Source organism: Colobus angolensis, unplaced genomic scaffold (assembly GCF_000951035.1).
Source record: "Colobus angolensis palliatus isolate OR3802 unplaced genomic scaffold, Cang.pa_1.0 Scaffold224, whole genome shotgun sequence".
Lineage (NCBI taxonomy): Eukaryota > Metazoa > Chordata > Mammalia > Primates > Cercopithecidae > Colobus > Colobus angolensis.
This window is the reverse complement of record NW_012115422.1, coordinates 3,068,170-3,092,215: the sequence shown is the minus strand read 5'-3', so window position 1 is coordinate 3,092,215 and position 24,046 is coordinate 3,068,170. Positions and strand designations below refer to the sequence as shown.

Sequence of the window (24,046 nt, the reverse complement as noted above, 5' to 3'; positions counted from 1 at the left end):
CTCTGTAATTTCTCACACATTAGCACCTTTTCTAAATATTTATTTTAATATTAAAATTATTTTATATTTTCCAAACAGCCACCAAATGCTAGTATGAGAAAATCAGTGCAAGTAGATGGCAAAAAGGAGAAAACTGCTTAGGGAGAAAATACATCAAAAATAATTCACAATCTCAATGTAAGAACAAATGTCAATTATCACTTAAATAGTTAACATTATGTAACTAGTTCTCCTGGACTAGCCAAATTAGAATCTTAAATCTATGAACAGTAATAACAGTAACAGTAAAAATAACAATGATAGCATCTAATGAAAAACTAGATAGCAACTTTTCTTTTCATGTTATTTCTTATAAAGACACATAATCTTTCTTTAAATGTATAAAATAAGAAAGTTAGAAACATTACTTATAAGTCATGATGCCAAAACATTTTTCTATAACATAAAAGCTAACAATCAAAAGAAATGGAGATCAAAAAATGGCTAGATCATTGAAGAGTCAGCCGCCAATATACTTTACAGAAATAAACACTGTTTGAATAATAATGGCCTCTTCATGTTATAAAAATGATACAATTTATTCATATAAAGTTCTAATTAGTGCTCTAAATTGACCAGGTAATAAAATATGACCATGTAGGGGTAAATACCATTGTAATACTCAAAGATACTGTATCCACTGGAATAAATATACACATCAAAAGTCTATCTTTTTCCATCTAAAGACAGATTAAGTTATGAAGAAATTCTTTGGCTTATACAAGTTCTTAGAGATAAAATATATAATCAGCAAAAAAACATAGCTAAGTGCATAAAAACAGTGAAATGCATTTTATGGTTTCTATTTTGCCAACATAGTTACAGTTAATGAGAATTGTCATGACAAAATGATTGTTTTTATGAAAAGAAGCTTCTTTATTACTAACCAATCAAATTTCATTTTTATTACTGATGTAAAAAAGTTCAAAACCATCATTCATTTATAGAGCATATAAAAATAAGAAAAGTGTTCAAGAATAGAGGAGAGGCTCATTTACAAAGCAACAAAAAAATTAAAGCATGCATTTCTCTTACTGGCAAGGCAAATACTTCTCTTGTACATATAAATGTCTATTGCTGGATTTTCTGAATATTATAACTTCTGTCTTTGAACAAAAAAATGAGAAGCCTGAATTTTCAATATCTCATCTGTATTTGATATCTTCAGTCCATCTGATAACTGCTTATCAAGACATTTCAAAAATGTTTGAAAAATATTAAGAAGTTTGGTGGCGTTTTCTTTCAATTTTCACCAAAATATGGCAAGCTTGGACTAACATTAATAACTCAAAAGCCTTCAAGTAAGACTGACAGATTTTATGGGGCACCCATCACCAAAGTTTTAAGTTAACAACTAAAAATCATGTAATTTCAGAGTATAATATGTTAATAAATCACATTAAGAAAATTAAAACTCAAATTACAGCCTATGAACTATTCCATTAACAGAAAACAAGCCTTTGAAGGGATCTTATTATCCAAGTTTTCAAAAATTTACATAACATTGCTCTTAAGAATTTAGTTTTGGCCAGGTGGGGTGGCTCACACCTGTAATCCCAGCACTTTGGGAGGCCGACGCGGGCAGATCACATAAGGTCAGCGGTTCAAGACCAGCCTGGCCAACATGGTAAAACCCCGTCTTTACTGAAAATACAGAAATTAGCGAGGTGTGGTGGTGGGCACCTATAATCCCAGCTACTTGGGAGGCTGAGGCAGGAGAATCACTTGAACCTGGGAGGCAGAGGTTGCAGTGAGCCGAGATTACCCCACTGCACTTCAGCCTGGGCAACAGAGCAAGACTCCATCTCAAAAAAAAAAAAAAAAATTAGTTTCAACCTACTCAGGAATACAGTATAATAAAGTATAGGATCCACTGCTGTCAATAAACTATATCTTGCCTCTAGTCTGAAGTATAACCTATTTTGTCACTGTTTTGCTTTACCATCTGCACCATTCAATCTCAGCTTCATATCTCCAAAGTCATAAGCACAACTGTGTAAGATTATTCATATGACTAATATGATTTTTTTTTAATTCTCTGAAACTTAACGGTCAGTTCAATAACTTTTTAATAATTCCTCAGTGACTTCCTCAATACTGGAAAATCCCCAAAATACTACGTAAAAATAACAAAATATCTTTATTTTCAAGAGCAAAAGATTTAAGGCTGGGCACGGTGGCTCACACCTGTAATCACAGCACTTTTGGGAGGCCGAGGTGGGCAGATCACCTGAGGTTGGGAGTTCGAGACCAGCCTGACCAATGTGGAGAAACCAGGCCTCTACTAAAAATACAAAATTAGCCAGGTGTGGTGGCACATCCCTGTAATCCCAGCTACTCAGGAGTATGAGGCAGGAGACTCACTTGAACCCAGAAGGCGGAGGTTGTGGTGAGCCAAGATCACGCCATTGCACTCCAGCCTGGGCAACAAGAGCAAAACTCCATCTCAAAAAAAAGAATTCAATGCACTGTATTTTTTCAATTATCTGTTGCACCTGTCATCACTAAATATTCTGATACATGGATGTACAAACCTTTACCATCATTTTCTTCACTGTGAGCAATAGCATCACTTCTATATTACAAAAGCCAAACCTATATTTTGTACTTCCTTTAGCCTCTGGAACTCTTCTGAATGCTTTTACAGTCCAGATTCCCCAGTACTCATGTGAGGAGAGACGGAATGAAAGCACTTTATTACCAATATAAAAACAAATTTTTAAGAACATACCCGTTTTGATCACACTTACTTTCAAGATGCTTACATATGGGTTCCATGGAACCCTGCAAAACTACTTTCCTAGCTCATACTATAAATTAATGCTATTGCTTAAATGAAGTTATTAATAAATTTAAATAATTAAGCACCCAAATGCCCACAATGAGATAAATGGAATATTCCGACCATTCTTTTTTCATCCTTTATATAGTTTACCGAGCTTCTAAATAAAGAACAGAACAGATATCATGCTTATTTCAAAAGATTAATACATTATAGTATGATGAAACTAACTGATGTGCTTAAAATATGACAAGGCACCAGTGGAGTAATAAATCAGAAAAGATGGTATATGAGTAAAGAAAAATAAGAATACTTTGGGCATTTTCTTCTGTCCAAAATGATAATGGGATACCAGATGTTAAGAGTTAATATCCTCAAAGAACCCCTTACTATAAGGTGAAAGGCTCCTGGGCAATAAAAGTAACAACAGAAAGTAACATGTACTGAACATTTATTATCAACCACCCTATACTAGACACTTAATATACATTGTAAAATCTATTATCCCCTTTTACAAATGAGGAAACTGAGGACTAGAAAGGCCTGTCCAAGATCACAGAACAAGAAGCAGGATTGAGCTTAGAACTCAGCTCTTACTCCAATGACCTTACTCCTAACCTTTATACTGAGTTTCAGTATTCATATCCACAAAATACCTATCTAACAAAACCAAATTGTTATTATTAGCAATTACATACATAAATCATTTAACACAGTAGCTCAAAAGCTTACTATCAGTAACCAGCTATGGCAATTCTAATTAACAGACCACCAATATGACTTACACCAAGATTCAATTTTATAATGAAGATAAACATGGCTGAAGCATATATCTTGAAATAAATATCCTGGAATAACAAAGTATTCTAGGATACATTCCTAAGTAATTTTAATAACGGCAATAACTATGTAGATGCTTCCTATTATTGAATTAAATTATATGTTATTTACAAATAACTTTTTAAAGCTTTACCAAAATTGTGTCTTTAAAGTAACATATTATTATTTTCACCATTTTACAAATGAGAAATCTCAGGCTTAAACAGGCAGTTAATTTGCCCAAGTTCACACAGCTAGGAAGTAGCTGAATAAGAACCCAGGTTAGACTTTTCACTTCAAAATCCACAGAAAGTGTAAAAGCAAGGTGAAGGAAGCAATCCACACTGCAGCCAATTTCCGCTGTTTAGTGCTCTACACCTCTCTCCCTTCTTTTGTGTATCTGGTGGCACTATGGAGCCCTAATACCTGGAGCCACTACTGGCACAGGGATGGGCAAGTGAGTTAGGCCTGTCCACCCAAGTACTCTACCCTTTTAGCTGCTCCAAATGTGGTCATGTAGCCCAAATGGGATTACACAATCCTCCCCTATGATATATTCATACCCAACTGACTGTAAGAACGAAATTAAAAAAAAAAAAAATGTGAGTAATGTATTTAAAAATCTTGCCATTAAAAAAATGAAAACTTAAATATACCGGTTATAAAATATTTTTTAAACATCCAGGTCCATTTTTATCCTTCTTTTAAAATTCTAGGCCAGGCGCAGTAGCTCACACCTGTAATCCCAGAACTTTGGAAGGCTAAGGCAGGCGGATCACTTGAGGCCAGCAGTTCAAGACAAGCCTGGCCAACATGGTGAAATCTCATCTCTACTAAAAATGTAAAAATTAGCTGGGCATGGTGGCAGACACCTGTAATCCCAGCTACTCAGGAGGCTGAGGCAGGAGAATCACTTGAACCCGAGAGGTAGAGGTTGCAGTGAGCCAAGATTGTGCCACTGCCCTCCAGCCTGGGTGACAAAAGTAAAATACCATCTCAAAAAAAAAAAAAAAAAAAAAAAAGACTCAGAGTGAGTAATAATGAATGAATAAGGACAGTAGAATACCCAAGGCAGATGGGTCTTAATACCCTGCCATTCTAGAAGCACAAGATGAAAAGCAACAAAGATTGAAAACACAGAAAAATGAAGGCAGAACTTCCCTCTCACAACCAAAGTTGGAGCCCAATAAAACCAGAGAATAACTAGAATCTATCTCCCGGCCAAATACAAACTAGACTTCTATTTAGGCAGATGATGATTATGATAATGATAGCAATTAAGATTCCACAAAACTCATACAGCACATATCCAAAATATGTAAGAAACTCTTACAACCCTGTAATAAAAAGACAACATAACCCAATTTTTAAAATTGAGCAAGGAATGTGAATAGCCATTTTTCCAAAGGAGATATACAAACCGCCAAAAAGCACATGAAAAGATACTCACCATCACTAGTCTTTAGGGAAATACAAATCAAAACCACCATGAGATGCCACTTCACACCCAATAAGAAGGTTATAATCAACAAGACAGACAATAACAAATGTTTTGCAAATGTGGAGAAATCGAAAATTCTCACATGTTGCTTGGTGGGACCATGAAAAGTCTGGCAGTTTCTCAAAATGTTAAAACACAGAATTTTACCATATGACCCAACAATTACACTCCTATGTATTCACCCAGGGGAAATAAAAATAAATATCCACATAAAGACATATATACAAATGTTCATAGTAGCATTATTCACAATTGTCAAAAAGGAAAGCAACTCAAATGTTCATTAACTGGTGAATCGACAGACAAAATGCAGTATATCCATATGATGGAATATTTTTTGGCAATAAGAAAGAACCAAGTAAGTACTGATACATGCTACAACATGAATACATGGATGAACCTCAAAAACCATTATGCCCAATAAAAAAAAAAAAGCCAGACACAAAAGAAAACATATGATTCCATTTACATGGCATGTCCAGAAGAGGCAAATCTACAGAAACAGAGTAGACCAATGGTTGACTCAAGTTGGTGGTGGCAATGAGAAGTGGCTGCAAATGGGCAAGAAGTTTCTTTTGGAGGTGATGGAAACCTACTGTTAGACTGTGGTAACTGGAGAGGTGAGTGGAAAATTTAAAACAAGATTGTGGTAATAGTCACACAATTATGTAAATATACTAAAAATCATTGAATTATAAATGTAAAAGGGTATGTAAATTATATCTCAAGAAAGCTGAATAGAAAATCTTAAAAGACTTATTGTACTTACTGTACATGTAAGTACTTGACATATATTAAACACCCCACAACTTTATGAGGTAGATACTATTATTATTTTCCCAATTTTACAATAAGAAAACTGAGGCACAAGCATAAGTAATTTGTCCAAAGTCACAATGCTAGTAAGTGACAGCAGCCAGGATTTGAACCCAAGTAGTATTACTCTACGGTGAACACACAACTAAATTAGCTAACCTCCTGCAGAGCTCACAAATAAACATTCTTGGGTAATAATTATTAGAATTAAAGCAATTATAATTATCTTACAACAGTAGTTCTCAACTCTTCCTGTACACTTGAGGAACTTGATACAGTTATGTATTTCCTAAACTCAAATTCTGATACTGTAGAGATGAGGACCAAAAATCTGTATCTTTAACAAGCATTCCTGGTAAATCTGATGCGGATGGTCTGTGAACACCACAACAAAGACTATCCTAGAGACACAGATGGCACTTGAGATACGATTATGTTCTTTTCATCTCTTTCATTCATTTATCTCAGAGAAAATGGTAGTAAGGATGTGTGTAGATAAATTTTTTTCAAGAATATTTTTGACCATCTTTTTCTCCTTAAGCATTGTGGCTATGGCTTAAAGCCATGTTTTAAAACATGCCTTAGTAACATGTTGCTACTTTACAATGTTCAAGAAAAAGCCTTTAAGATAAATGAACTCAGGCCACACTTACTTTGGAATCAAAGTGGTAACATGATAGTTTTTCCATTAGAAGTATTAGATAAGGAAAGTAAAAATCAGTTAGGAATTATGAATATCAGTTGTGATATCTATCTATTTATAACTAGAGATCAATTTCAAAATGGTATTCAAGGACCAATTTCGTAAACCTGACAAACTTCTAGAGGTTAACAAGGGTCAAGAAAACAAATTCACAGCACCAACAAGCCAATAACTCAGGGTGAAGTAAATAAATACAAGTCAAATTTAAAACCTTCCATTCTTTCTTAATAAGTATGTATGTGTCATGTTCTCAAATGGTTATGTTTAGACTTTGATCCATTATAAAAATAATCCATCATAGCTGGACATGGTGGTGTGCACCTATAATACCAGCTACTTGGGAGGCTGAAGCAGGAGGATCCCTTAAGCCCAGAAGTTTGAGGCATGCCTGGGCAACATAACAAGACTCCATCACAAAAAGAAAAAAAAAATTCATTATTTTTCATTAATTTCCAATAAAAAGCAGGCCAACTGCATATGATTATGATAAATTAACAGAGAAGAGTCTTGTAGTTGGTACTCAAACTTTTAATTTTCATTTTCAAAATGGTAATCTGAAATTTAAAATGACTGTGCTTTTCGCATAACTAAAAATGAATATGAGATCAACAGCAGATCTATAGAAAAACAGCTGGTTAAGAGTAAAGGTCCAATCTATCTGGCCAAAAAACAGATACAAAAACAGCCCCACACAACTAACAGACCTCAACAACATTAACCTTCACAGTGCAATAGTTTAATGGTTCTCTAAATCTAACTCTAGAGATAGAAAACAAATATCCTTCAAACTAAGTAGTTCTTCCTATCTAAACCAAATACAATCACTGTAATGATAGCACCTATTTTTTTTTTTAAGTATCTACTACGTGATTATGGTTCCAGGTACTGTACATATACTTTGCTATCTCATATCAAGCTAGCTAACCAAAAAACTATTCCTCTTCCTTCATTACTCCCAGCTAGTTATAGAACAAATTATCCCCCAGAGAGAATCTGACTTATTATTATACTGCCTGAAATGTTAACAAAACTGAGATTCTCCAAGAAGAAAACAGGAAATGAGGTAACAGTCTTTCCATCAAAGACTTTCCCTATGAATATGAGAACACAGTAGAAAATGCTCAGAGGATTCCCCCTAAAAAATATTAAAAGCATTTAAATGAACAAACAGGTGATAAACATCCAAAATGCACCCAAAACTATAATACGAAGACAAAGATGAATATAAAACTGTCATTGCCCTCTAGGATCTAATTTTGTTGAGCAAGTGAAGAACAAAGAGGGAGTTGGGATTAGGGGTGACTAAGGTACACATAACCATTTAAAATACATTAAGCAAATACAGGTGGTGTAGAGAAAAAACATACATCTCAGAGTCACACATACCTGGCTTCCCCTCCCAATTCTACAACTTATTGTATGAGTTATCTTGGCCAAACTGGTTAACCTATTCTTGTCTCAATTACCTCACTGTAAAAGAGGGAAATATTAATTATCTTGTTAGGTTATTGGAAGAATAAAACTAGATTGGCCAGGCGTAATGGCTCATGCCTGTAATCCCAGCACTTTGAGAGGCCAAGGTGGCCAGATCAAAAGGTCAGGAGTTTGAGACCAGCCTGACCAACATGGTGAAACCCCTTCTCTACTAAAAATACAAAAATTAGCCAGGCGTGGTGGTGCGCACCTATAATTCCAGCTACTCAGGAGGCTGAGGCAGGAGAATCGCTTGAACTCAGGAGATGGAGGCTGCAGTGAGCTGAGATCGTGCCACTGCACTCTAGTCTGGGCAAAAGAGCAAGACTCCATCTCAAAAAAAAAAAAAAGTAGATAAACTATGTAAGTACTCTATAAAGTCTCCAGCTCACAGTATATTTTCAATCAATAATTCTTAATATCCACATTAGAACAAAAGTGTGTATAAAGCCCATAGAAATATTCATGAAGAAATAACTAAATCTGCCTGAGGAAAACAGGAAAGAATTCACAAAAGCAGATGAAATCTGAATTGGATCCAAAAAAAGAATCCAAAGCATGCCAGATAGAAGGTAGGGGGCATGAAGATAAGTTTAGATATTTACCAAAAACCTAACACCCCCAACGCAGTTTGAGGAAAGGGAGGCAAAATGTTCAGCAAAGGCTTACTAAACTGGATACCTCTGTACAGATTTTTACTATAGGATATAGCTCTTCATATTAAAATGATCTATTTCTGCAAAAGAATGTAAGCTCACGAAAGGCAAGAATTGTTACTTATTTTTGCGCCCCCAGCACCTGGCAGAGCATCTAGCATAAATTAGGTACTCAACAAACATATTCTGCAGAAAATACAAGCATGTCTTTTGCTATCTAAAGCCTGAAAGGTATCTGACAGCAAAAAAAACAAACAAACACACAAACAAAAAAAACACTGTTAAAACTCTAAAAATAAAATCACTGAACCAATTTAAGGAATGATAACATCTCAACAATGGGTACCAAATTCAACAGTGTAAACTCAAGAATTCACTTTCTCTCCAAATCATTCAGTGGTTCCTAACCAAAGACACACAGAGTATTTGAAAACTATACTTTTCTTAACTCCATCCTCAATTTTTCCATATAACAGGCCTTTGGTGAGAATAAAGGAGTATTCGTATATGCATGCATGTTTGGGCATCACTACCTTCAGAGGTCCAGAGGTAACTAATTACAATGTACAAGACCACCCACGCTACTCACCCCCAACTCCCCATCTATCCCCATCCTTCTTTAGAACCTCTATTCAGTCATGAGTGTGCCTTGTCAGTTCCCAGATCTAACGAAAACAGGCAGTACCACCTTGGTTACTGTGGCAAAGTATATGTCTTAAATACGTCCACAACAGTAATTCCTGTCCTACAATTCCCCTTCCCTTGAATCTGGGCCGGCTTGTAGCTCCACTGTAACCCACAGAATATTGTGGAAGTGATGCTGCAGGACAATTGAGAGTAGGTTATAAAAGGTGATGCAACTTCTACCTTGCTAGCTTAGGCACTTGTATGTGGTACACTGAGTCACTACATAAAAAGTCTGACTACTCTTAGGCCACCAAGCTGTGAGGAAGCCAAGCCACATGAAGCCACATGTAAGCATTCCAGAAAACCACCCCAGCTGAAGTCCTAGCCAGAATCAATTGTCAGATATATAAGTGAAGATGCTTCCAGATGTTTCCAACCCTCAACCACTGGATCATTCCCAGCCTTTGAGTCTTTTCAGCTGAAGACCCAGACATCATGAGTGAGAGACAAACCATCTTTCCTGTGCTGTGTACAGCACCTTATACATAAGTAACCCTATCTTAGAAAAAGACTCCACCTTACATTTAAAAAGGCATCATGCCAACAGGGACATGTTCATCTAATCAACAGAGACTACACGTACCAACCAGATAAAGACATAACCAGACACACTTTTTACTATCAGTCCTCACCAGAAGATTTGAGGGCCATAAAAAGAGCAGAACTCCACCAACTCAAGATGGCCATCTTAAGACACTGTCTGGCAGTCACTCAAGATCAGCACCCAGCATCTGCTGCCAAACGCTCTGCCCAAATCAAGAACTCTTCCTTGCAAGACACTGACAACTGTCCAGATCAGCCCAGGACACTATCCTTGTCCATGACGCTCTCCTTAGACTGGTTCATTACATCTTTTCCTGTCCCCTTTTCTCTTGACGTTAAATGCTACTGTTTGATGTGGAAATTTTAATCCGTAACATTTATATATTAAGTATATTACTATGTGCGGTTTGCAATATTGACTGACTTGTGTATTGGTTTAGTCTGTTGACTACTGAGTCAACAGGTAGTACTAAGGAGAATTGCCTCCTTAAGCAACTCGATGTTTCTTATTGCTTTTATGACTGAATAAGCATCAATAAAAGTCTGACCTTGTGGAAAGACACAAATGTGTGTGGATATGGTTATGTCTCACCTTGCGCCACTTGCAACATGTGCCCTGTCTGGATTACTAACCCACAGGATCCATGAACATAAGAAAGTGGCTGTTGTACACCTCTAAATTTAGAGTGGTTTGTTACACCGCAAAAGTAACTTGACAGTTAAGACTTTTGATAGTTACTATTAATCACACAAAACGCTGACTCATCTGAAGCTTCAGAATTCCGTTTATCTAAATCAGTTACTAAGCTGACTCCTGACATCGTTTATAAATTCCACTTTACTGCTTCAGACATAGATTTTGACACTTGCACTTTCCATCCAGTGAGTTTCACTTTATTAATCCAGTATCTTCAATCTTTGCCTTCCTGAAATCTCACTGTATCTCCAATTTGCTGACCGCATCACCATGACTCCCTGACCTCCAGGATTTGGTACCCAGTGACTGGAATGGCTTACATTCATGTTTAAAAACTGACCTGAATGGCAGTTGCTATATTATTCACAGATTGAGGAAACAAAAGAAACTCCAAGAGAGAAACAACTCTAGCTAAAGTCAAATCTAACTATATCTTTTCATAAAAGTCAGACCAATAGTCATTTACCTATGATACAAAGATAAACCAAAACAGTAAATAATGAAAGCATACTTTATATTTGCCTTTAATCTGCACTCTGTAATTTCTCACACATTAGCACCTTTTCTAAATATTTATTTTAATATTAAAATTATTTTATATTTTCCAAACAGCCACCAAATGCTAGTATGAGAAAATCAGTGCAAGTAGATGGCAAAAAGGAGAAAACTGCTTAGGGAGAAAATACATCAAAAATAATTCACAATCTCAATGTAAGAACAAATGTCAATTATCACTTAAATAGTTAACATTATGTAACTAGTTCTCCTGGACTAGCCAAATTAGAATCTTAAATCTATGAACAGTAATAACAGTAACAGTAAAAATAACAATGATAGCATCTAATGAAAAACTAGATAGCAACTTTTCTTTTCATGTTATTTCTTATAAAGACACATAATCTTTCTTTAAATGTATAAAATAAGAAAGTTAGAAACATTACTTATAAGTCATGATGCCAAAACATTTTTCTATAACATAAAAGCTAACAATCAAAAGAAATGGAGATCAAAAAATGGCTAGATCATTGAAGAGTCAGCCGCCAATATACTTTACAGAAATAAACACTGTTTGAATAATAATGGCCTCTTCATGTTATAAAAATGATACAATTTATTCATATAAAGTTCTAATTAGTGCTCTAAATTGACCAGGTAATAAAATATGACCATGTAGGGGTAAATACCATTGTAATACTCAAAGATACTGTATCCACTGGAATAAATATACACATCAAAAGTCTATCTTTTTCCATCTAAAGACAGATTAAGTTATGAAGAAATTCTTTGGCTTATACAAGTTCTTAGAGATAAAATATATAATCAGCAAAAAAACATAGCTAAGTGCATAAAAACAGTGAAATGCATTTTATGGTTTCTATTTTGCCAACATAGTTACAGTTAATGAGAATTGTCATGACAAAATGATTGTTTTTATGAAAAGAAGCTTCTTTATTACTAACCAATCAAATTTCATTTTTATTACTGATGTAAAAAAGTTCAAAACCATCATTCATTTATAGAGCATATAAAAATAAGAAAAGTGTTCAAGAATAGAGGAGAGGCTCATTTACAAAGCAACAAAAAAATTAAAGCATGCATTTCTCTTACTGGCAAGGCAAATACTTCTCTTGTACATATAAATGTCTATTGCTGGATTTTCTGAATATTATAACTTCTGTCTTTGAACAAAAAAATGAGAAGCCTGAATTTTCAATATCTCATCTGTATTTGATATCTTCAGTCCATCTGATAACTGCTTATCAAGACATTTCAAAAATGTTTGAAAAATATTAAGAAGTTTGGTGGCGTTTTCTTTCAATTTTCACCAAAATATGGCAAGCTTGGACTAACATTAATAACTCAAAAGCCTTCAAGTAAGACTGACAGATTTTATGGGGCACCCATCACCAAAGTTTTAAGTTAACAACTAAAAATCATGTAATTTCAGAGTATAATATGTTAATAAATCACATTAAGAAAATTAAAACTCAAATTACAGCCTATGAACTATTCCATTAACAGAAAACAAGCCTTTGAAGGGATCTTATTATCCAAGTTTTCAAAAATTTACATAACATTGCTCTTAAGAATTTAGTTTTGGCCAGGTGGGGTGGCTCACACCTGTAATCCCAGCACTTTGGGAGGCCGACGCGGGCAGATCACATAAGGTCAGCGGTTCAAGACCAGCCTGGCCAACATGGTAAAACCCCGTCTTTACTGAAAATACAGAAATTAGCGAGGTGTGGTGGTGGGCACCTATAATCCCAGCTACTTGGGAGGCTGAGGCAGGAGAATCACTTGAACCTGGGAGGCAGAGGTTGCAGTGAGCCGAGATTACCCCACTGCACTTCAGCCTGGGCAACAGAGCAAGACTCCATCTCAAAAAAAAAAAAAAAAATTAGTTTCAACCTACTCAGGAATACAGTATAATAAAGTATAGGATCCACTGCTGTCAATAAACTATATCTTGCCTCTAGTCTGAAGTATAACCTATTTTGTCACTGTTTTGCTTTACCATCTGCACCATTCAATCTCAGCTTCATATCTCCAAAGTCATAAGCACAACTGTGTAAGATTATTCATATGACTAATATGATTTTTTTTTAATTCTCTGAAACTTAACGGTCAGTTCAATAACTTTTTAATAATTCCTCAGTGACTTCCTCAATACTGGAAAATCCCCAAAATACTACGTAAAAATAACAAAATATCTTTATTTTCAAGAGCAAAAGATTTAAGGCTGGGCACGGTGGCTCACACCTGTAATCACAGCACTTTTGGGAGGCCGAGGTGGGCAGATCACCTGAGGTTGGGAGTTCGAGACCAGCCTGACCAATGTGGAGAAACCAGGCCTCTACTAAAAATACAAAATTAGCCAGGTGTGGTGGCACATCCCTGTAATCCCAGCTACTCAGGAGTATGAGGCAGGAGACTCACTTGAACCCAGAAGGCGGAGGTTGTGGTGAGCCAAGATCACGCCATTGCACTCCAGCCTGGGCAACAAGAGCAAAACTCCATCTCAAAAAAAAGAATTCAATGCACTGTATTTTTTCAATTATCTGTTGCACCTGTCATCACTAAATATTCTGATACATGGATGTACAAACCTTTACCATCATTTTCTTCACTGTGAGCAATAGCATCACTTCTATATTACAAAAGCCAAACCTATATTTTGTACTTCCTTTAGCCTCTGGAACTCTTCTGAATGCTTTTACAGTCCAGATTCCCCAGTACTCATGTGAGGAGAGACGGAATGAAAGCACTTTATTACCAATATAAAAACAAATTTTTAAGAACATACCCGTTTTGATCACACTTACTTTCAAGATGCTTACATATGGGTTCCATGGAACCCTGCAAAACTACTTTCCTAGCTCATACTATAAATTAATGCTATTGCTTAAATGAAGTTATTAATAAATTTAAATAATTAAGCACCCAAATGCCCACAATGAGATAAATGGAATATTCCGACCATTCTTTTTTCATCCTTTATATAGTTTACCGAGCTTCTAAATAAAGAACAGAACAGATATCATGCTTATTTCAAAAGATTAATACATTATAGTATGATGAAACTAACTGATGTGCTTAAAATATGACAAGGCACCAGTGGAGTAATAAATCAGAAAAGATGGTATATGAGTAAAGAAAAATAAGAATACTTTGGGCATTTTCTTCTGTCCAAAATGATAATGGGATACCAGATGTTAAGAGTTAATATCCTCAAAGAACCCCTTACTATAAGGTGAAAGGCTCCTGGGCAATAAAAGTAACAACAGAAAGTAACATGTACTGAACATTTATTATCAACCACCCTATACTAGACACTTAATATACATTGTAAAATCTATTATCCCCTTTTACAAATGAGGAAACTGAGGACTAGAAAGGCCTGTCCAAGATCACAGAACAAGAAGCAGGATTGAGCTTAGAACTCAGCTCTTACTCCAATGACCTTACTCCTAACCTTTATACTGAGTTTCAGTATTCATATCCACAAAATACCTATCTAACAAAACCAAATTGTTATTATTAGCAATTACATACATAAATCATTTAACACAGTAGCTCAAAAGCTTACTATCAGTAACCAGCTATGGCAATTCTAATTAACAGACCACCAATATGACTTACACCAAGATTCAATTTTATAATGAAGATAAACATGGCTGAAGCATATATCTTGAAATAAATATCCTGGAATAACAAAGTATTCTAGGATACATTCCTAAGTAATTTTAATAACGGCAATAACTATGTAGATGCTTCCTATTATTGAATTAAATTATATGTTATTTACAAATAACTTTTTAAAGCTTTACCAAAATTGTGTCTTTAAAGTAACATATTATTATTTTCACCATTTTACAAATGAGAAATCTCAGGCTTAAACAGGCAGTTAATTTGCCCAAGTTCACACAGCTAGGAAGTAGCTGAATAAGAACCCAGGTTAGACTTTTCACTTCAAAATCCACAGAAAGTGTAAAAGCAAGGTGAAGGAAGCAATCCACACTGCAGCCAATTTCCGCTGTTTAGTGCTCTACACCTCTCTCCCTTCTTTTGTGTATCTGGTGGCACTATGGAGCCCTAATACCTGGAGCCACTACTGGCACAGGGATGGGCAAGTGAGTTAGGCCTGTCCACCCAAGTACTCTACCCTTTTAGCTGCTCCAAATGTGGTCATGTAGCCCAAATGGGATTACACAATCCTCCCCTATGATATATTCATACCCAACTGACTGTAAGAACGAAATTAAAAAAAAAAAAAATGTGAGTAATGTATTTAAAAATCTTGCCATTAAAAAAATGAAAACTTAAATATACCGGTTATAAAATATTTTTTAAACATCCAGGTCCATTTTTATCCTTCTTTTAAAATTCTAGGCCAGGCGCAGTAGCTCACACCTGTAATCCCAGAACTTTGGAAGGCTAAGGCAGGCGGATCACTTGAGGCCAGCAGTTCAAGACAAGCCTGGCCAACATGGTGAAATCTCATCTCTACTAAAAATGTAAAAATTAGCTGGGCATGGTGGCAGACACCTGTAATCCCAGCTACTCAGGAGGCTGAGGCAGGAGAATCACTTGAACCCGAGAGGTAGAGGTTGCAGTGAGCCAAGATTGTGCCACTGCCCTCCAGCCTGGGTGACAAAAGTAAAATACCATCTCAAAAAAAAAAAAAAATTCTAAATCCAGTACATCATCATGTAGAGAAACAACTATTCATTCAAAAAGATAACTTACCATTTCTTTCCATATTAAGCTAAAAGAAAAATTCAAAATTATCTTCCACTTTAACAAATATATTCCAAAAAACGACTGAACAGATGCATAAATATGTTTATGTAAGCACTGCTTACAACAGACCAAAATCACACACACGTGTGATGGCTTTGGGACACATCAGCTTACCTACACTGAATACACTTCCCAAAATTCCCTTTCTACTACGTCTCCAGTTAAAGTGGGCTACAAGGGACGTTCTCTGCCAGGTGCCGGGAAGAGAAGCGAGGCAACAGTCATTTTGTAGCAGACACACACTTCCTCCTAGCTTTTCTAATCCTAATCTAGGTGATGCCATAAAGGGATTCTGCTGATATAACTGAAGTCCCTAGTTAGCTTTACATTAATCAAAAGGGAGAGTATCCTAAGTGGCCTGATTTCATCAGTTGAAAGATCTTTTAAAAAGGGTCTAAGTCCTCCCTGGGATCAGACACTCCAAGCAGTACCCGGTCTTGCCAGTGCTCTCTTAGTCCTGGATCTCCCCATCCTGACTGCCTGCCTTGCATGCTTTGCACTTACTTTGCCAGCCCCCACATTAAGAGTCAATTCTTTGCATGTGTTTGTGTATGCACATACATGCATGTGTGTGTGTGTGTGGCTAAAGAGAGAAACAGATATCCTGGTACATCTGCTTCTCTGGTTGAACTGACTGATAACAACTCCCTAAATACCCATCTGAGTAATATTATATTAGTAAATTTTGGCTTCTTCATTACAATAAAATACTATATAACCATTTTAAAATGATGATGTGTAATTCCATTCACAGATATGAAAAGAGATCCTAATATATGACAAAACAGGTTACAAAAAATTATGCATATTATATATTACGTCAATTTTTTCAATTCAGGGAAAGAGAATGAAATAGCTTTGTTCATCAAAGTTTTAATGATGAGGATGGAATTCTAAAGTCTTTATCTGGGTGGTATGATTTCAGGTGATTTTTACTTTATCTCTGGATTGTTCTCATTTTCCATAATGGCAACATATCATTATCATTATTAGGAAAAAAAACTTGACAACAAACCTTTCTCATTTGAAAAAAAAAACTCGACAACAAATCTTTCTCATTTCTCAAGAAAAAAACGTCAAGTAGACTTACATTAAATGGTTAAAATGGTGCCCAGAGTCTTAAAGGATGAACAGGAGTTATTCAAGCAAAGTGGACATCTCAGGCAAGGGGCAAGGAAAGTGACAAGACATGAGGCTGTTCTACTGACAAAGGGAAACCAACAAAATGTTAAAACAGGAGGAGGTTTTGTTTTTTTGTTTTTTGTTTTTTAAGGAAAATTAAAACAAACAAAAAACCCACGAGGCTTGCAGTGCATGGACTCTACTGGAAGGAAGCCAGACTGGAAGCAGAGAAATCAATTCAGAGACTACTATGGTTATCTAAGCAAAAAATGACAAAGCTTTGAACTAAGATAACAGCAGTAGAAATGGACAGAATAAGTACTATTTAGGAATAATGACTGAAAAAAGTTGGCGAGGGAAATACTGGTAGTAAGGAGACAGAAGCAGTTCACTTAAACTGGGGAGTTCAGAGAAGACTTCTAAAAAGATGTCCTTATGAATAAGGATCTCAAAGAAGTCACTTCAAGAATACCACAGAGAGATGCCAGATATCGTTAAACATTTCCAAAAGAAATACTCAGTGTTAGCTCATGTCCACAGGAAGGAAGGGTAATAAGCAACGTGTTAGATACACTATAAATTAGAGCTCTCAATTACAAAAACAGATTCATAATTACTTAAGTTATAATAGGTCTACACAGACACATATCTCTAACCTGTACTACCAGAAACATAATATTGACAACAGTTGCTGGATTTGAGTCACATTTGTAAGTCATTTACAAGTCAAACATAGTGTTTCTGATAAATTATTACTTTAACCACTGCTATAGTCTGAATATCCCCTCCACAACTCATGCTGAAATGGAATTGCCACTCTGACAGTATTAAGAGGTGGGACTGTTCAGAGGTGATTAGGTCATGAGGGCTCCACCCTCATGAATGGATTCATCTCTTTATCCCAAGAGTATGTTGTTATAAAAGCAAGTTCAGCCCTCTCAGTCCCTGGCTCTTGCCCTCCCTGGCCTTTTCACGTTCTGCCACAGGATAATGCAGCACAAAGGCTCGCATCAGATACTGGCACCTTGAAGCTGAAGTTCATTGCCTCCAGAAATGTGAGACTTAAATTTTTTTTCTTTATAACTTACCTAGTCTGTGGTATTCCGTTATAGCAACACAAAACGGATTAAGACAGCCTCCTTATCCATAATGTAATGTCACTTCTTGACAAAATATAATCTTCAAAATGTTAACAATTACAATCATTTAAATTACAAAATTATGCACACTATAGTAATTCAAACAATTCAGAAATAAAGTTCCTCCACCCTCTACCAACACTCTATTTTTATTATCCCAATCGCTACTTAAAATTAGTTGAATATTCTTAACATATATAAATATACGTGTTTATAGAGATTTCATGAGTTCATACAAAATATATATTATAACTTTTTACTTAATATAACCATAGCTTTCAAGACAATGTATTTAACAAATACACCTCTTCATTTTTGGATCTGTAAAAATGTGACCATATCATAATTTTTGTATGTTTTTGACAAATAATAACTGTGTATATTTAGGAGGTACAATGTGGTATTTTGATCTAAAGAATAAATCAAAGAATATAAAGAATAAATCAAGCTAATTAATATAACCATCACCACACCAACTTAAATTTTTGTGGTGAGAATATTATAAATCTAAGCCTTTAGCAATTTTGAAATATTTATTAACTGTGGTCACCTTGCAGTGCAATAGATCACTAAAATTTTTTCTTCTAGTCTAACATACTTTGTTCACTTTGATAAATATCTCTTCTTTTCCATTCCTCTTCCCCATCTCCCACCTCTGTCCCCTCAGCCTCTGGTAACCGCCTTTGTATTCTGTTTCTAGGAGATCAACTTTCTTAGATTTCCCTAAAAAGATTAGATTTTAGATCACTATCTTTCTGTCTAGCTTATTTCATTTAGCATAATGTCCTCCAGATCCATCCATTCTATCACAAATGATAGGGTTTCCTTCTTTTTTAAGGCTGAATAGTATTCCACTGTATCTTATATACATTTTCTTTATCCATTCATCCACTGATAAACACCTGGGTGGCTTCCACATCTTGGCTATTGTAAATACTGCTGCAATGAACATGGGAGTGCACATACCTCTTAGACAATTTCACAATCCCTTTGGATACATGACCATAAGTGGAATTGCTGGACTGGTACACAATAATTTGATATATATTTAAAACATTTCTAATTTTTCGCTATTACAAATAATGCTGCAATTAATATCATTGTATATTTCTTTAAGTACTGGTCTTTACATTTCTATCAGGTAAACCCCCATAAGTAGAATTTTCAGGACAGAGAATGTCATTTTAATAAATATTGCTACATTAAGTTCCCAAAAAGTAATACTAACTTACAGAACCAATAGTTTGAGAGTAACTGTTTTCCCCATGCCCTATTAGTACTAGAAATCATATTCACTTTTGTCCATCTGATGGGGGGGCGGGAGGATGCTATACATTATTAGTGACACAGAACATCTTTTCATCTGTTCACTGTCCATCTATATTTCACCCTTTTGTGAAATGTCTGTTCCAATCTTTGTCCTTGATTCTGTTGGTTTGTCTTCTTCTTATTTGTACTAACTTAAGATGTCTTTTATCAAAGTTTTAAAATTCTTTCTGCAATCAAATCTGCCAATTTTTTTCTCTTATGGATTATGAATTCTTAAGTTTTGCTTAGACCTCTTCTGCTATCCAAGAATTATTAAAATAATCTGTTTTCCCCTAATTATTTTATTACAATTTTGTTGTTTTATATTTAGATCTTTAATCTATCTGGAATTTATTCATATGGTGTAATGACTTACAAGTTGTTCCAACACCATTTATTGAATTATCCATCTTTCAATGCTTCCTCCTAGAGTAACAGATCACTACAAATAGCTAAGACGGCAGACAGACAAAATGCCTAGAAATGTTTAAACGTCACTACTTAAAGCAGTATCAAAAGTTTATTAAAAGACATTCATCATTTTCTCATTAAAAGAAATCACACATTAGGACACATGCACATAATGAACCACTCTCAACATACACTGTGAAGTTTTTTTTTTTTTAACATAGTAGCAAACTAAATTAAATCGCTGATCTAACTATATAAGCCTGATTTTGTTTTCAATATGAATGGTAAAAATGGAAATAATCATTCCTTGAAATCTCAAGATTAGTCATTGATTTGGGTTACAAATATTTACTGAGCACCAACTGACTATGAATACAATGGGGAATAAAATAAGTTTGATCCCTACTTTCAAGAAGCTTGCAATCTAGTAGGAGCTTCTCTCTTCTAGAAAATAATATTTTCAAGTGAAGAAGGAAAAAAAAGAAATGTACGTTTACACAAACGCAAAACAGTAAAAAGCATTCCGGCAAATTTTATGACACATTCTGTACTTCCCATTTCCAAAATACTATCTTATTACTTCAAATGTACCTATTTATTGTGGTGACTGTCTTCATAACTGTACTCATGTTGAAAACACTGCTAGGGAGTTAGGACTAATTCTATCAGCCTATATCTCAAAGTACCTATGTTTGGTCTCCTCACTTTCTCAACAATATTTAATTTCTTTCATGGCAATAAATAAGAACCTCAATAAGAGAAATCAGAAATCTATATACATCAGTCATTTTCAGTGCACCGACTCTAAGGTATTTCTTTAAAGTACATGCAGATTTAAAAAGATTTCAATGAATACGCGCAGACGTGGTGGCTGGTGCCCATAATCCCAACTACTCGGGAGGCTAAGGCAGGAGAATTGCTTGAACCCGGGAAGCGGAGGTTGCAGGGAACCCAGGTCACGCCACTGCACTCCAACCTCGGTGACAAAAGAAAAACTCCGTCTCAAAAAATAAATAAATAAATAACTCCTAGAGTCTTAGCAAATGGCACTACCGTGTCGCTGGGAGAGGAAGCAAGAAGTCTGATGTTCCCTCAACAACAATAGGTAACAACTGATTAGTGACAGTCACCTTAACTTTGGGTACCAAGACCCAGAAACTACCCCTACTCTTAGACTGAAGCGTTCAGATGCTTGCCCCTGTGGTCACGCCCCCCACAATCCAAGGCCGCCTCCTCATACTCCAGCACCTCCCAACGGCATGGGGAGGTGGGACAAAGTACCGCCCAAGGGAAGGAGACGGGACTCCAGCTCCTGCGGAGTGAGTGACCTTGGCCAAGTGTCTCCACGTGAGATAAGGTTGGTAGTCCGTCCCTGCCTCCACCCTCCGGGCTGGGTTCAGCGTATAATGCCACAAGGGTGGAGGAATGCTCCAGCCCTGTACCCCACGCGGCTGCCCGAGACCGCGCCGCCACCTTCTGGGTCTACGGCCATCCGCGCTACCTGCAATCTGGGAGACGAAGGCTTCCGCCACTAGAGACATGTCGGCTGGGAGGCCCTGCGCCCGTGTGCCTGCCCCCCACGCGCCTCAGCGTCCTCCACCGCAAACCTGGCGACTCTCGGCAGTTAACGAGCCTAGCCCCGCCGAGGTTCAGCCCCGCAAAGCCCACTGCAGCAGCAGCGGCAACTACAGTGACGCCCCGAAGGTTACCGCCAGGCCCGGCTAGGAACTTCCGGCGCAGCCGACAACGACACTCGAGCGCTTCCGCCGGCCCCGCCCCCGCGCGGTCCTGCCGGGCGCAGGCGCTGGGAGCTGCGTCCCGCCGATTCCAGGCTCTGTGTTGGGGCTTCGCAGATGGAAGCGAAGTACCCAAGTAGTCTCCCACCCAGGGGACTGGCAGGGGGATCTGGGAGATTTTTTAGCGTACTTTCTGTAAGCCAGAATTTTGTAAGCAAGTAACATTTGTAAACGCCCACTGGATACTAGGCACTTACATACATATATCTACACAGACATATATACATACACACACACACATATACACACATATAATATATACACATATATACATATATATACATATATTCTATTTGACTTCGTCCTCTCAACAACCCATTGAAGTAATAATATCGCCATTTTACGGATAAGAATATAGGCTTAAGGAGTTTAAACCGCCTGCCCAGGCAGTCCTCTGAGGCCCAGATTCAAGGCTGCGTGAATTCCCTCTTTTCCATTATATTGCTGGGTTGATTAGTCCGTGGGTAGACATTGGTGTTCATTTTTTTATATATTCAAACATGCTTGGCAGAAAGGAGGCTTGAGCAGCACCTAAGCCAGAAGATAATTTGTCCTTCAACTACATATACCCGAAATGATGCTCAGCTTGGAGAATAAGATACTTTAGTTTCACACACTCGTCACCTTCGGGGGTGAACAGGGCAGACAGAGGAGAAACTAAATTCCCTTAGTGACTTTCTCTTAACCTAATAGCTTCTTAAATTACACAATTACAGATTGGTGGTATTACAAATGGGACAGGCTTCAGAGCTGGTAACCCAAAGTCCCCTTCACTGATGAGAAACAGGTTCAGAGAGGTTAGGTAACTCATTTTAAATCACACAGTAAATCAAAATGTCAGACGGCTTACTAGATTTTTGCAAAGGAAACCTGTATTCTAAGAATTACTGTCCATGACATTTAGAAAGCTATATTTCCATTCTTTTTATCCATAGATCTCTATTACTGTTTGTTCTGCCTCCTTAACTAGTGTGTTGGTTTCCCAGAGCTGCCAGATTACCACAAACTGGTTGGCTAAACAACAGAAATTCATTCTCACAATTCTGGAGGCTAGAAGTCTGAAATCAAGGTGTCAGCAGGGCTATGCTGTCTTGCAAGGCTCCAGAGAAGGGGGTTGCCGGCAATCTTCCATGTACCTTGGCTTGTAGATACATCACTCCAGTTTCTGCCACCACATCACATGGCATTCCCCCTGCATGTCAATGTGTTCAGATTTCTCTCTTCTTGAGAAATAACACGTGGGTCATTGTGTTAGGGACCCCCACCCTAATCCAGTAGGACCTTGTCTTAACATGATTTTTTTTTTTTTTTTTTTTGAGACAGAGTCTTACTCTGTCACCTAGGCGGTTCAAGTGATTCTCCTGCCTTGGCCGCCCAAATAGCTGAGATTACGGGCGTGTGCCACCATGCCCGGCTAATTTTTGTATTTTTAGTAGAGACCAGGTTTCACTGTGTTGGCCAGGCTGGTTTCGAACTCCTGACCTCGTGATCCACCCACCTTGGCTTCCCAAAGTGCTGGAATTACAGACGTGAGCCACCATGCCCAGCCCCATAATGTTTTTTAAGGTTAAGTCATATTTTCATTTCCCTCAGCAAAAGGAAGCTTCTTAAACTGCATTTAAATTTACCCAATAATTTACACTAACATGAACACAGCAGTGTCTTAGGAAGTAGTGTCTTCTCTATAGCTGAAATTCAGAGTTGACAAACAGCTGTGAATGGTAGAAATACAGGGAAGGTAATATTAATAGGTTTTTCTTGTTTGTGCAGAGAGAGGTAACACTGATGGTAATGAATACATGAGATTCAATTTCCTCCTCATCCCGTAGGTATTATTGACCAAGAGAAATGAGCTGTTTCAGGTACTTTGTTATCAATCAAAAGAAAAGCTTTCTGGCCCTGTCTGTTCTCCTCACAGTGGAGAATTGTGTATAACTGTAATAACGAAGAAGACATATCATCGCTTTAAGTTTTATTATCAATTTTGGTTTGTCGTTTTTATAAAGCTGAAGACACAATATTTTGACTTCTTTTTGACAGATTTGAAGTTTCAGATTTCTCCGTATCATAGGGCCTGTGTGGGAACTTAAGCCAAAGTCCCGGGAAAGTAATGAAGATTCAGCTGGGGAAACCAAAATCAAACATATCCAAAGGGTAGAAGTGAGCCCCAAAGTGGAAGAGACCGGAAAGAGCCAGAGACTAGACACAGATGCAAGAGAAACAGAGCAAGATTAGAGGCAAAATAGAACGTGC

The 24,046-nt window shown here is 36.8% G+C and overlaps 1 protein-coding gene across 2 annotated transcripts in view; it reads right to left on the bottom strand.

Annotated features, from left to right (window-relative positions):
• MTX2 (metaxin 2) overlaps window positions 1-21,773 on the bottom strand; it is a 77,286-nt gene extending 55,513 nt beyond the window's left edge. The window contains exon 1 of one of the 2 annotated variants that reach the window (XM_011944020.1): window positions 21,499-21,773. In XM_011944020.1, coding sequence (XP_011799410.1) covers window positions 21,499-21,538 — 40 coding nt within the window. In that variant the 5' untranslated portion in view covers window positions 21,539-21,773. The remainder of the gene's footprint in view (window positions 1-21,498) is intronic. The other variant, XM_011944022.1, reaches the window with a different exon arrangement.
• Between the last annotated feature and the right edge of the window lie 2,273 nt (window positions 21,774-24,046).